Source organism: Temnothorax longispinosus, chromosome 4 (assembly GCF_030848805.1).
Source record: "Temnothorax longispinosus isolate EJ_2023e chromosome 4, Tlon_JGU_v1, whole genome shotgun sequence".
Taxonomy (NCBI): Eukaryota; Metazoa; Arthropoda; class Insecta; order Hymenoptera; family Formicidae; genus Temnothorax; species Temnothorax longispinosus.
Genome location: NC_092361.1, coordinates 10,973,427 through 10,988,949, shown reverse-complemented (window position 1 = coordinate 10,988,949; position 15,523 = coordinate 10,973,427). Strand labels below are relative to the sequence as shown.

At 40.9% G+C, this 15,523-nt stretch overlaps 2 protein-coding genes and 1 pseudogene across 2 annotated transcripts; 2 read left to right on the top strand and 1 right to left on the bottom strand.

Moving 5' to 3' along the window:
• Positions 1-466: 466 nt before the first annotated feature.
• LOC139811428 (uncharacterized) lies at positions 467-1,720 on the bottom strand. Its single transcript, XM_071775721.1, has one exon. The coding sequence runs from the start codon at positions 1,718-1,720 to the stop codon at positions 467-469; it is 1,254 nt and encodes a 417-aa protein (XP_071631822.1).
• Positions 1,721-7,370: 5,650 nt separating this feature from the next.
• On the top strand, positions 7,371-7,835 carry LOC139811170 (uncharacterized). Its single transcript, XM_071775291.1, has one exon. The coding sequence runs from the start codon at positions 7,371-7,373 to the stop codon at positions 7,833-7,835; it is 465 nt and encodes a 154-aa protein (XP_071631392.1).
• Positions 7,836-9,052: 1,217 nt separating this feature from the next.
• On the top strand, positions 9,053-11,450 carry LOC139811427 (uncharacterized; annotated as a pseudogene).
• Positions 11,451-15,523: the final 4,073 nt, after the last annotated feature.

Genomic DNA, 15,523 nt, shown 5'->3' with positions numbered 1-15,523 from the left:
AAATCCTTTTACACTTACAACTATTTTTACAAAATTAAAAAACTATTTACAATATAATACGAGAACATTTTTTTTACTCTAATGTGGCAGAAAACGTGTTAGCCTAACTTAAAAATAAAGAAGAAGAAGGAGAATAAGTTATTCACTCCACGTAATCGTACGGAAGCGAATAACGATTATTGATAAATCTACGTTTTACCAATACCGGTGCACACGTTTTTGTTTCTTTGCGAGTTATAATTTCGTGAAACGCGGTGCGCCGAATTGCACTAAAACGCAGATTTATTGCCGTCCCCGCCGACGACGTTTCTCCCTCTCCCTCTCCTCTCCCCTCTCTCTCTCTCTCTCTCTCTCTCTCTCTCTCTCTCTCTCTCTCTGTATTATTAAGTTTTTAATACTATTGAAATTTACAACTAAAGAATTCCTATAATTTAAAGTAATACCTTTTACTTTACATTACACGACTCTACAGTACGTCCGTCCGGTGTACGAACAATGTAAGCGTAGAGTTTTGGCCCGCCGACACGAACGACTCGATATAGTTGCCGCGGCCGTAGCTCTCGAGTTCGTCCGTCATGTCGCCGAGGAAGTTGCCGGTACGCGGTTCGTACTCGTTCGGATCGCCTGTACTTAAATATATACAAGAGTCGGTATCGTAATATAAAACGCGTCTATCTAATGCTTCTAAATATTCGTATAGTTTTAGGCGCGCTTGTGCCGTCGTGTACGCCGCGATCACGACATTTGTCAACGGGGAAGCCACGACGGTCACTTCTCGTAGCCGCCACGAAGCATATATCACCTCGTCGTTGACGGGTAATATGTTGATTATCTCGTGCTCGGGACTCGTGAGCAAAGTCATGAAACGCTGACAAGATTCCACGACCTCGGTCTTATGCAAATTGGTTCGCTGGCCGAATTTCCCCCAGAAAGAATGAAAACAGAGTTTCGCGACCGAGCGCAGGCCAGGATTCCGGACGATATTGTTCTTATCAAGAACAACACCCTCGGTTTCCGCATATTCCTGCAGGTATCGTTCTTTGGTCTCGTCATCATGGCAATCGCTCGGCCACCCACTAGCTTCTTGTTTTAATTTTAAAAATGTATTTATGTATTCGGCGAACAAACCGCCCTGCCGAGTACTGGGGTCATATCGCGCAACTTTATATTGCCATATTTCGCTCACATTTGTCACGCGATATCCCTTCTCGACGGCTTTGCGCAATTCGACGGATACCCAAGTAGCCTCGAATTCACGATCGGCGGGCTTATCGTGAGTGCACGCGGCCTGCGAGAACGTTTCACAGCAGCTACGGCATAACGCGAACAATAATTTTCCGCGTACGCGATATGGGAGTACCGGGTGAAAAAGATCGCGCGGTGGAAGTACTCGACATCGGATGAGATCTTCGATCGAATCAAAATTATAATTTGGTGCAGTTCCGATTATCGCTCGGCATTCTTCGCCGATAAAAATATCGGGGTGACCGATCGGAAAAGCACCGGTTTTCAATACGAACGGATACAGAGAGCATATGTCCACGTAACGTATTTTCTCCGTACCCCGAATTTCGCGTCGGGTGGCGATGTTTCCCGTGCGTCCTCCGTAAAACGCGTCGCGAGGATCGAGAGGTGCGTGTTTCAATAATGGATGATTTTCTAGATAATCTTTTATCGCCTGATTTTCGCGCAATTCACGATCGAAAGCACACTCCCACATCTCCGTCACGAGGTATCCCCTTCTTCGGAGACGACATGTCATCGCGAGTGTTTGTTCGTAGCGCGCGTCGATCGTGTCCTCGCGATTCGCGGTCGAAGGCGCGATTCACTTAAAAACATGTAGGACATCCGTGCCAAAAGCAACCGTGAAATTGTAGTACGTCGCGTCTCGTTGTCGTCGTCATCATTAGTCGGCGTCTCGTAATATCCGTCAACGCGCGTGCCGTCGATTTTATGCTCGCGCCCTCGCCCTGCGTGAATTATGGGATGTCCGAGTTCGTGCTCCATCCACACTAACCACTGTAGAGTTTTACGTGAGTGATTATCGACGAATCTATATCCTTCCGCCGGAATGATTCCTATTTCCTCCTTGCGCAGAAAGTTTTTGCGAAAAACTCTCATGCACGTGAAAGCGATAGTCGTGCATTCTTCGAACGGACACACGTTCCCGCAATCCAAAAGATTTTTCTGAAAGCCATGCACGCGCGTCGAAGAACATCCACGTCGTTACGGCAATATTTAATAATTTCACTTTGAAAATTAAAAATGAAGTTGTTAAGCGTCATCTCCGCGTGCCACGAAAGAAACCGTTCGCGTTCTCCCATGCTCGGTTTCATATGCTCGGGAGAAAAATATCGTGTGTCGGGTATCGGACCGATATAATCTTGATTTTCGCGGGTGTTAAACAAATGTGGAAAAATGCCTTTATCCGATGTATCCTGCAGCCCAAAAGCTTTAGGTAATTCGGATAATTTCATCGGCATATAATTTAAGCTATCGATAAATTTTGTATGTCCGACCGTCATCACGACAATTTTCGTTCCGTTTAAAATTACTTGTGGCTCTTCAGTCTTTTCCGTATTTTCGACTAAATACTTCAGAATAAATTGTGCGTCGAACGTTTTCGCATTATGCGCGATGCAAATAATTTTTTTGTAACATTTTGTCGTTCGCGTTGCAAAATCGACGAACTGTTTTACAAGATCGCGCTGAAATATAAACTCGCGCACTCCGCACTAACGGCATCGCTCCGATCTGTCTATCGCGGCGCACATTTCGCAAATCTGTTGCGCGACGCAGAGAGTCGGTACGTGAACTTTGACGTTCTCCGTACCTTTAAGCGTCTCGTCTTGACGCGTTTCGAAATCATAGAACACGAACGAACACGCGACGCGTTTTTTTTTGCTATTACGCTTGTTCGTTGCATTCACGTACCATTCCTTCACTGTGACGTCTCGAATTCCCTCGCCGATGTCCGCCAAATTGAAGGGTATCACTCTACCGGAGCGCAACGAGCTTGCAGACAAAAGTCGACGTAGTATCGAGTAGCGCGATCGTTCAGCCAGTCGCACAGCCGTCAACATTCGCCAGGAAAGAGCCATCAGCTGGTTGGTCTGAATCGTTCGGTCGGTTGAGGAGAAATGTCCCATGGACGTCATTTTCGTTTCCAAGCGATACCTCTTTCCGTGTCAGCGTAGTACTCGTACCCTCGCCCGGGTCTTCGTTTACGTCGGCATTACGTCGAAGAGGCCGCATAAAACATAAATGATTAGCGGACTGCAACGAACAACACGTCTTGCAATACGAAACGCCGCATTCGTGTCGCAAACCTCTCTTGACGAATCGCCCGCAATTATCGCAAATCTTCACGGAACTGCAGACGCTCGCGAGCGATTTACCGTCGTAAGATTTTTGCGCGAGATGACGTTCAAAACACGAGTTTCCGAAAAACACACGTCCTCTGTCTTTACGATACGCAGCGTTGCACGACACGCAAAATTCTTTTTGAGTATTGGCGGCAGCATTCAAATTTAATATCGAATTGTAATGGTGCGAACGCTCGTAATACATTATATTTAAACGGCACGTAGGTTCGCGTTCTAACGAGGCGAGTAATTCACTACCGTCGTACAAAAAATTCTCGCCGCTACCAAAGTTGCTGAAATTATATACAATTATGGCTATATTTTCATTTGCGAGAAAACGTTGAAAACGTGCGACCTCAGGTATTCCGCACCCGTCTTCGGGTATCGTAACACCGACGTGCCTCACTAGTTCCAACGCTAATTCACGCTGAAGCCCGAAAGTCCGGCATCTTACGGTATTCCACCTGTCGTGCAACACTCCCGTGCGTAGATTTCCGCGCTCGCGATAAATTCGTGCCAGTACGAGGGAACGAGGGAGGCACAAGTTATCTCTATTACCGAGATCTAAAATTGACCGCTTAGTGATGGCTGTTAACCTGTTTGTCGCACCCCCACGCCTTATTGGCATCGCAACGTTGAAAACGCGCACAACGAAATTTTGTGCTGGTGCTGACGTGCCTACTCCTGATGTTCCTCTTGCTCCCTCTCCACGGGGGTATTTTCCTCCTTCTTCACCTCTCCGTCTCTCTGCAAATGAGATCCGTCAGCGTCGGTAGCAACAGTATTCTCCCCCTCCTCCTCCTCCTCCTCCTCCTCCTCGCTAGCACTCTGCGTTTGCGAATCATCATCGTCAGTGTTCGGAGCAACAGCAGCGGTAGGACGGTCCGCACCACCTCCACCTGACTGTACTAAAAAAATTAAAAAACTTAGTCTTATATAATATTGATTTATATTACGTTTAAAGAGTTAAAATTTTTTTTCACGACCGCGATAGAGCATACTAACGTAATTCACCTTTAGTTGCTTTTATCACTAGCGTAGGTCGACGTTCTTTTTTTTTAATCTTTGTCTCTTATTAATTTTCAATATTATCATCACTCTCCTCCCTCTCTTCCTCCTCCTCCTCCTCCACCTCGTCCATCACCTCCTGCGTTTCGAACTTCTTGTTCTTGTCCTTCTTCTTCCTTCTTCCTCTTCCTCCTCCTCGTCGTCTTCCATCAATATTCGGTCGATCACCTCGTCGAGCGTCGAAACATTATCTAATTCCGATTCTTGTTCTTCTTCTACTTCCCTTCCTGGTAAATTGTAACATTTCGTTATTTCTTTTATTCGCTGCTAAATTTTTATCTTAACTTATTTTTTAAAACTTACTACGTGGCGTAAATACGACCGAATCGGGTGAGGTCACAATTCACCTCCTCTTCTTGTTCTGCTTCTTCTTCCACCTCTTCTTCATCGTCATCTAAAACGGTATAAATTATATTTGTTTTATTATTCAAATATTGCAAGTGTTAGCTTTTACGTGTTATTATTAGTCTCTTACCGGAAGATAAATCGATGACGGGGATGATGTCTGCGGGTGGTGGTGGTGCCACGATTCTAGCTCTTCCTATAAAATTTAATATTTATAATATTTGTTATTTTTAATGATTAACTAATTTTATTATTCCTAACTTACGTGCTGGTACTGCCTCCTCCTCGGCAATGTCCTCTTCCGCTTGACGTCTCTGTCCTCATCGGACCGGTTGGACAGCGGCAATGCGGTTCCCCACTATTAAATTAATTTAAATTAATTTAAATTTTAGTAATAAGCCCTCACTATATTAAAAGTTTTAAGATACAATTTTATTTTCAACACTTACCTGTTCCTCCGTTACGACGCAGGAATCTCGCTATATGGCCACTTCCTGCGTCTTCTTCTTTGTGGGCAAAAGCTTCGCGCATTTCTAAATGCGCCAAAATGATGTCCACCAATCTTTGATTTCTCTTGCAGTAACCCAGTTCATGCATAACGCATAACAGGGTATTGGAGCACTCACCCGCGAAACGTGAGAAAAGTCGAAGTGAGATTCGCGTCTTCGTCGTTTGACACTGCTTCCACAAACTCACGTTGCTTAACTGCATTTACGCGATTTCTTAAATTTCAGCTCACTTTGAAAAAATCGACTAAAATTGCGCGAAGAGACATTTTCGACACTTCACTTGTCTGACTAACTAAGAGCGCGTGCAAGACGACTTCAGTACGACCGGACAAGTAAGGACTAACTCTCAGCTATAGTATTACAGGCTATTTATAGTTGAAAATATTTTCAAAAACTTCTACAATAATGGCGTGACAAAAATTGTTTGGCTAAGCCATTGGTTACCAAATTCGAGGCTTTCCCGCCCACTTTCTTCCCACCCTCTCTTAAGGGTGGAAGAGAAAGGTTTTTGGAAAAAAGTTATTTTTTGCCATAAACCCTTTTCCGTCTTGTTCACAAAACCATATTCTTTTATCTAAGGGTTTACAAAAAATTCTTTATTAAAACTTTCTAGTAATGCTTTATTCCAACATGTAACTAGAAGGATTTATTATCGCATCTGAGAAATTTATTGATTTATTGCTTCCAGTATAAAAAGCCAAAAACTTCTAGATTAATGGCGTGACAAAAATTGTCTATCTAAGGCCCTGGTTAGCAAATTCGAAGCTTTCCCGCTCACTTTCTCCCCACCCTCCCTTTCCGGTGGAAAGAAAAAGTTTTTGGAGAAAGGTTATCCTATGCCATAAACCCTTTTCCATCTTGTTCACAAAATCATATTCTTTTATCTAAGGGCTTACAAAGAATTCTTTATTAAATGATTTAAAAAGATAAAAAAAGCTCGGATAGATTTTTGTTGTTCCTTTATTTTTTAAAAATATTTTTATTTAAAATTTAAAAATTTTTTAACTATTACGCTTTTCGTATAAAATTTTTAGCCGATCACTTTATTAACAAATTCTCTTAGCTCCCTATAAACTTCCTATATATCAGAATTCATAGTTTAAGGTGGTCCTTTCGTGAGAACAAGTATTAGATAGGTACCTAAATTTGATATATGTTAAATATACAGTAATAAGGGGCATGTGTACGAAAAATCAAGTGAAGTTACCGACACTTTACAAGAAATAAGTCATTCTAAATGTGCGTTCGCGGAGCGTGTCATTGTCATTCTATCCTTGTTTACATCTAATGAACGAGAAAGATAGAATGATGCAAATCGCCACGTCCGAGGTTTTCAACGAATAATACATGTACTTAGCGATCAGATGATTACATTATTCATGTCTTAAAATATTCCCTGAAGTTTCCGGATTTCGTACATACCTTGAAAGGCTTGCCGAATGTTTTGCTCTGATATATGAGGTTAAATAAGTAGTGGTCCAATCGCATATTGCTTTATTTGTACTGTCATGCCTGACCTAACCTAAATCGAGTCCAACCGCACTACTATTGTGATATTTTTTTAATTAGTAAATAATTAAATACGATTAAATCGTGCGTGTAAAATCATATTATATTATTATAATTATTGGGATGTTGTGTAATGTTTGTCAATATGTCTGTTTTCAATTACCTCATGACGGACTGTTACTTGACTAGCTGGGTCCGCGAAAGGACCACCTTAAACTAAAAAAATCTAGAAAAGTCTAGAAAAATCTAAAGTTTTCTAATTTTTTATCTGCGCGCGCAGACTAATTTTTCTAAAACGTTGCAGACGAAGTTAACGTTTTGACTAACGTTACGAAGTCAAAATCATTCGAGTCCCAACGATCGAAGCGACAAGTTCGCCAGTGAAAAAGTATAACTCTCTTATCTGACTTTTCGATTAGTGTGTGTCAGCCGATATTACGAAGAAATAAAAACAATGGCTAGTCACGGAGAAGACGCTAATAATTCTGAGAAGCGGATGTTTACTCGCAATATTCCTGATAAAGGGATTCCCGATAAGGGACGTGACTTCGAGGGAAGAAACGAGCAATTACATATGCTGCTATCGACAACATATGGACTCAACAGCACCCATACGAAGAGAATTAATGTGGGTTTGCAAGCAACATCCGAGGGAGTTTTCGTGCCGCTGGTCAAATTAACCGGCAACTGTGCGGACGGCGTTTACTTTGACGAGAAATCGTGGCAGCAGTTTCAAAAGAACATGAGACTCGTGAGCGAATATTTAAATAGAGAAAGCAAATTGAAGCCGAATTCTATCTCCATTAACAATATCTCCGTCAATTTTACTTTCACCAGGACGGATCAACGAACAGGCGAGGAAAATTGTCCACCGACGAAGAAACGAAAAACATACGCTGTGACAATTGTGATGCAGAAGCCTACATTTCTCGGACTGAAAAATATTGCGAAATGTATCGATGCACATTTATCACATTTAAAATCAGTGGCCGATAATGTTAACAATTGCGCGCGTTATCTTATTAAAGAAATAGAGTAATCTTCCTAATAGTTATATAGATGAAGATATTGTGAAATTAACTCTCAGAGGAAATTACAATGACATCGAGCGTAATGTACGTACGCAAATAACCGATTTAACTTTCCTCGATATGTATCTTAATATAATATTTTTAGAACTTATTTTGCTGCGCTTTACCAAAATCCGTCGTATAATTTTGTCGAATCGCGAATTGTAAATTTTATAACATTATTGTTTAAACAATTTATCTACAGCCTTACTTTATAAGCGACTAAATTGTATTTTTTCCTATGAAAAAAAATTTGTAGTAATAAACATTTTTTTGTAACTTCTACTTTTTTCTATTTTTCTTCAATCCTCACGTTCTTCGTAACAAATTCTTTTTCTCTTATTTTTTTCAGGATTGGTCAAAGTCACCTCGTAAATTTTTCAAATGCGCTCAATAATAAAAACTTTTATTTAAAACGGAATAATTTCGTCCCGTCACGTACGAACTTGTCCATTCCTGATTTACTACCTCGTTTCCGCAGGAAATAAGTATTACATGGGCAAATCTTAGAAACCAAGCATATTTGATTATTTCAAAAACTCTTTGTCCAGACACAAGTCCTGAAAAGAACACGGTCATAAATCATAAAAACCCTTCGATACAAAAAAGAGTTGGATTGCGTCACGTCTCGATACAATCCTGGCCGTTTCTGTCCAGACCCAAGTCCTAAAAGAACACGGTCATAAATCATAAAAACCCTTCGATACAAAAAAGGATTGGATTGCGTTACGTCTCGATACGAGACTGTCCGTTCTTGTTTTACTCACTCATTTTTCCAGGAAATAAGACTCACGTATTTGATTATTTTGAAAACTCTTTATCCAGACTCTAGTCCTAAAACCACGGTCATAAATCATGAAAACTGTTCTCTAAAAACGACATATACGCGTCATGTCACAAAGCGAACCTGTCCGTTCCTGTTTCCCCCTCCCCTCGAGGCAAAACGCTCTTAAAAATTCCACTTTCCGTTTTCGACATCTTAGCATCATATCCTTTTTTGAGCTTAGCGTCGTCCACCACGTGCAGGCCCAAAAAGACGCTGGACCCTTTAGGAGGGAAAGCCAATCAGACGCTGGGTAGGTATGGGGTATCCAATCAAAACGCTCCATTTGACCCCACCATTTTTGTCTACCACGTGCTATCCCCAGACGCCTCAGGGGGAGGGCCAATCAGATGCTGAGTAGGTATGGGGTATCCAATTAAAACGCTCTATTTTACCCCCACCCCTCACGCGGCAGCCAATCAGAGCGCTCCGAGGTTACGTGGGCAGACCGTCTGGCCACGCCTCTGGCGCCGGAGGGGTCGGTGGAGGGGGTTTGTTTTGACGCTCCATACCTACCCACTTACTACTCATATTACACCGTACAGAGACCATACAAGGTGATATTAAAGATGCCCTGGACTGGTTAGAAAAGAATCAAGCTCCTTGGGATCTAGTTTTAGAGCATTGGAAAAAAACTTCTACTCATCAAACCAAAACGTTAAAACAATCAACAGACAAAAATTTGGTAGATATATTTGAAACATGGAAGCTGTGTAAAGACCCTAGTGGACATGAATTAATTGATGCTGATTTTTAATGCTTAAACTTATCTAAAGTGAATTTGGATAAAGATATTTGGTTAAAATTTGTAAATACTTTGCAGCAGCATACCTCTATTAGCTTCAAAGATGGAACAGCAAAGGTTCTTATAGAAACAATAAAGTCTAAAGATGTTTCAGATGGTAAATACATGTTTATTTATAAAAATATATTGAACTACCTAATTTTTAATTAGGTTTTAAGTTATTGATTTATATTATAGATTTCATGATAGCCATCAGTCTTAGTTTACTTCCTCACTTGTTTCCATTAAGACAAATAAAAAGGATAAAAAACAAGTGCTTCAAGCCATCTGTCAAACTCGCAAAAGATAGTTTCTTAAAATTTGCTAATGTTAGTATCTATCTGTTACGGGAAATTTGATTAATTCGGGAATTATGCATAATGGCCGGGCAATATGCATAATTCCCGCTTCTTTTGCGACATTTGAATAATAAAAGTAAAAATGTTTAAATTAATCAAATTTTCCGGTCATTATGCATATTTGCCAATGCTAAATGGTCATTTTGATAAATCACCTTATTTGAGTTAATTTTCCTGGCAATCTTAAGCCCCTTGCACAATAAGCGATAGCGATGCAAGGTGCTACATGAGTTTACAATTTTCCACGCGTGGAAAGCCCACGCATGTACTTTGAAGGCACACTATATTTCTAGTTTAATAATAGTGGAGCCCCCCGCAAGGGGGCGAAACCTACTGCCTTCACGCATACACTTTCCACGCGAAACGAGGTGCCACATGAGTTTACAACTTTCCACGCGTGAAAAGTCCACGCATGTACTTTGAAGGCACACTATGTGTCTAGTTTAATAATAGTGGAGCCCCCCGGAAGGGGGCGGAACCTACTGCTTCCACGCATACACTTTTCACGCGTGGAAAGTTGTAAACTTATGTGGTACCTTGTTTCGCGTGGAAAGTGTATGCGTGGAAGGGGCTCCATTATTATTAAACTAGACACATAGTGTGCCTTTAAAATACATGCGTGGACTTTCCACGCGTGTAAAATTGTAAACCCATGTAGCACCTCGCATCGCTATCGCCTATTGTGCAAGGGGCTTAAGATTGCCGGGAAAATCAACTCAAATAAGGTGATTTATCAAAATGACCATTTAGCATTAAGAAATATCCAAAATTACCAGGAAATTTGATTAATTCTTCTCTATTAATCATTTTGACCGAACAAATTGGGAATTATGCATATTGCCCGGCCATTATGCATAATTCCCAATTTATCATATTTCCCGTAACACATCTATTTATAACAAATTTTTTTAAATTTAATTGGAACTTTTTAGTTCAATAATATTGAGGATTGAGATTTAAAAATATTTCTAAGTATAAATTTATTTAAACTATGTATGCAATTAAGTGAATTAATAAACATTCATTTCAATGCATATTTTTCAATAAAATTATCTTTCTTATGTATATATAAATTTATACGTATTTATAAATTTTTTACAGATTCCTGGAGACTTAGGCCGGTATTCATAGTTGGTTCTTATTTTAAGATCGTCTTAAGTAATGTCTTAAGATGCTAATACGGCTCTGTGATTGGTTAATGGCATCTTAAGATCGTACTTAAAACAGACTTAAATATAAGATTCGACTATGAATATCGGCCATGGTGAGACTCAGGCAAGAAACAAAATCGAGGGTTACAGATCTTAAACTTCCAATCCAGCCTTTCTTGATCATTGTAGGATCTATTGAAGATGTACAAGACGTTTATGTCTGTATTGACAACGAGTTGTGCAAAGTTCAAGGAGTTCTACAAAACTTATCTATATTTTTTAAGACTTTTCATGTGTTCAACCTCAAGTACTCTTTGGCCAGTGAGCATTTATGGATATTAATTCAAAAAGGAATCTACAATGTCAATTTACCCTACGATGCGCATATTACATCCATTGAACATGTGCTAAAGCAGCTGACTGAGAGGAATACTGCAGAGGAGCAAACGTCGGATCGAAACAAGTAAAAGTAACATACATTTCAATCTTAAAACAAGAGCGAATATAAAGAAAATCTTTTCTTGTATTTCCTACGTACTGTAACTAGTGTTTTCAGTTTTTCGTTAATTAGGACACATTTTTTATTCTTATCATTACTTCTTGTTCGTTACATTCAACACATGTATAAATTATTTATGTAACACGTGCATGGAAAGTGGCCCATTACGCACGCTACGCGTGCGTGATAGGCCACTTTCCACGCACTTGCAACATAAAATAGGGTGTGCAAGCCGAAGGCTCGTGCGTCAATTCCGCACCCGTGAATTTTCATCTTACAGCACTTGTTACACAAATAACTATTAACAAATTTTGAAAAAAGATAATATCTTGTAACGATGCGCTTTTTCCTAAGGCATCGTGCCCAACCGCCACCCGCCGGATGCCGCCCGACCGATTTTTAAACGCGAAACGCGGCACCGGTGCCTTCCCCGCACGGCGCCGACGAGCGCCGACGAGCGCCGGAGGGAGCCGATCCCCGCCGAAGACGAGCGCACGGGACCGCATCGATCCTACTACCGCGCGACTCGCCTGACGATCGGCCTCCCTTCCACCAAACCCGCTGCGTCGAGCGATATACGGGGTGCGAGAAAAGTCTGGAAACGGTCAAATATCTCGAAAACAAAACGTTTCTGAGAAAAATGTTTCGAACCAAAGTTGTAGGGTTTTAAAAGTTCTATTCAATGATCATATCCGTTTGACCTTGAGTGGAGGCGTCAAGGCGAGGTCAAGACCAACCTAATTTTTTTAAATAGAACACCCCATTTTTTATAACACAGTATTAAAGGTGGCAGCGAGACGTTTCCAAAACACTACTTGAAAACCTATTTTCGTTGAGAATTGCCTGAGTTATGAGCTGTAGAATTTACGATGCCGCCAGCATTAGTATTATCCAGGATGTACCGCGTGGAGGTTGCATGGTCGGACTTTACACCCCTGTGTGTGTGTGTGTGTGTGTGTGTGTCAGCAGAGATAAGGACCCCGCGGTTCGTCACTCCCGCAGTATTTAATGACTCCAAACCCTTAAATACTGCGGGAGTGACGAACCGCGGGGTCCTTATCTCTGCTGACACACACACACACACACACACACACACACACACACACACACACACACACACACACACAGAGAGAGCAGAGAAGGACGGAGCTTACCGTCCAAATCCTAGGGCGACACACAAAACGGGGTCCAGAGTTCTGAGCCACGACAGAGCGTTCTCAGGTGTCCCCGACCTCCTGCCAAAACAAACTCCCGACGGCACGGTTGCGTGGGGTCGAGCGCGCTCGAGGGGTCGCAACGAGAGTTCTCGTTACCGTAGCCACGGGACTCCGTAATCTCCCGCGTTGCAAATCGCGTTTCCTGCCTGGGTCTAGAATACTTCCTCCGTTATATCGCGTCACGTTTGTCCGTTCTACCGCCTGAGTGCACATGCACTACCGATCGTTGTAATATGCCGCGTTCCGTTCGTCCGTCCTACCGCCCGAGTGCACATGCACTACCGATCGTTGTAATATACCGCGTTCCGTTCGTCCGTCCTACCGCCCGAGTGCCCCTGCACTACTGTAATATACCGCGTGCCGTCACCGTGTGTAATACCGCGTTCCGTTATTCTCTGTATGCGTATGTAATAGGTACTGGAATGTAGGTAGTTCACTATCGAGAATACCGAGTTTTATCACTGTCAGTTTGACAACTACCGAATAAAGTCAATTACATGTTACGTGTGCATTACAACTAATTATTGTCTCTGGGCCATCTGTCGAACTCCTGATCCGGCGAGCTAGTCCGCGTTCGACCCAAAAGATAGGCCGTTACAATCTTAGATTTTTAATTAGCGTTAATATAAGAAAATACTTTCTTGTTTTTTGGTGAGCATTCATTCTTACGATTAGATTGATTAGTAATTACAACTGTGTTTTTAACTTTTCATTAACCAACGAACAGATTTTATTTAAATGCTTAGTTAAACTTATTTTAGCTCAGTAAATGTTTTTTCTGCTCAAGTTATATTTTCTATAGTGCTCAGTTAAATCAAATTATTTATCAGTAGAATAATTAAATTTCATAGCAATTATATGTATCCGCAAGGCCAATTGTTATTTTGATAGGTTAAACATTTAATATTTCTCGACAAAAATCATATTTTGCTCAGATATTTTTTAAAAAAGTAACAAATTACAATAAATAGTCAACATCGTGTCATATTATTGAATAACCAACGCCGCTTTTGCTCGAGCAGGACGACCACGATTTCGCTTTTGACCCAATGGTATAGCCTTTGCTTCGTCCGGTGCGATCACGAACCTCATACGAAGTGAAATACCAAGGATGTGTTGACACATATAAAGCTAGAAAAAATCGCTGCAATCACATTTTCCTTGGAGCCAATTGTGTTTCGTGAAAAGAGTCGGAAAAGTCACATTGTATTACTTGAAGTTCTTTGACTTAAAATCGTCAAAGGTGTTCATTCCTCATCTGGTTCAATTATATTAACTTTTGGGTCTGCTGGAATTGTATACAATGTGCGTCCTCCATTTTTGCTGACTGCCATATGAAAATCCGTCTTCGCCCAAGCATAAGCCGTAGTCCATTGTTTCAATGTAATTTCGGGACTATTATGTACCTCCACTTTACCATTGAAATACGCTAAAGACCATGTTTGCACCATATCAAACATAACAGTACGGAACCGGCTCAATTCATAACGTTCTCTAAACGTATGTTCATCTTTAATCCTTTTGTTTGCCGATTCAAGCGCATTATTCGTCGATGGCGTAAGTTGTCGCACACCTTCATACCAATATCGATGGCTATGCAACCATTCGGATTCAAAATAGTTTGTAAATGCGGTGCTTACCTTTTCCCATTTCGCAACAAACAATTCGGCAGTTTTGTTGAAAATTTCAGTGCTTTGACTCAATTGAAGTCGATCGAGATCGTGTAATAGTTGTTTTTGATCTTTGGTTGTGCGAATGTCATATTTGGTTAGGTTATCAACAACTGCCCGACGCATATGCACCCAGCACATAATTAGGAAATCTTGTTCACCGAACCCTTGCTCGAAACCATTGTGGATGCTCTTTGCAGCGTCACTAATTAGAATTTCCGGATTGTAATCACGGTTATACAAATTTTTCAACCCTTTTTTCACCGCCGCAAAAATAAACGCATAGTCGCTAGCTCGTTCGAACGTAGTTACAGCCACACCAAATAGATGATAACTTCGATACATATCAGTTGTTCCAATTTGCAAGATCGGGTACCCCTGCCATACACATTTATAGGTTCCGTCTGTATGTAATCTTTCAGAATTTGTGGCGTTAACAAGCAATAATTTCGTTGATACGATGAATCTGAAGTATGGCTCTCTTTAATTTAAACTAACTTCGAAATCAACAATAAATGGCATGTTTTTATTCATTGGCACAATCACATTATCTTGGAGCCAATTTTTCAAGTCGATCAAGTTTATTTTGTCGGCACCGAACTTTGCATTGCGCAACTGTTTCAAATATGCATCAAATTTTCTTCTGTCTGGTAGCTCAATTTCTTCATCATTAACTTATTCAAAATCACTGCCGGTTTCATCACGCCAAGTTCGTACATGACACTTGGGAATATTTTGTTTGTTCATCAAATCCCTCAAGCATTGACTATGATACCATCTGCTATTGCAACACGGAAGCTCGATCGATGTCACTGACAAGGGAACGGTCGGAAGTGTCCCTACCCGATTTGGATGCGCTTTGGATATGTTGTTGAGCATCAAAAAATATTAGACTCTTATTTTTTTTTTCTGCGTATCTCGACGTTTATTGGTTGAAAATATCCCTAAAAAATAACGACCGATTTGGATGCCCTTTGGATATGTTGTTGAGCATCAAAAAACATTAGACACGTGTTTTTTTTAGTTGCGTATCTCGACGTTTATTGGTTGAAAAAATCCCTAAAAAATAACGACCGATTTGGATGCCCTTTGGATATGTTGTTGAGCATCAAAAAACATTAGACACGTGTTTTTTTTTAGCTGCGTATCTCGAC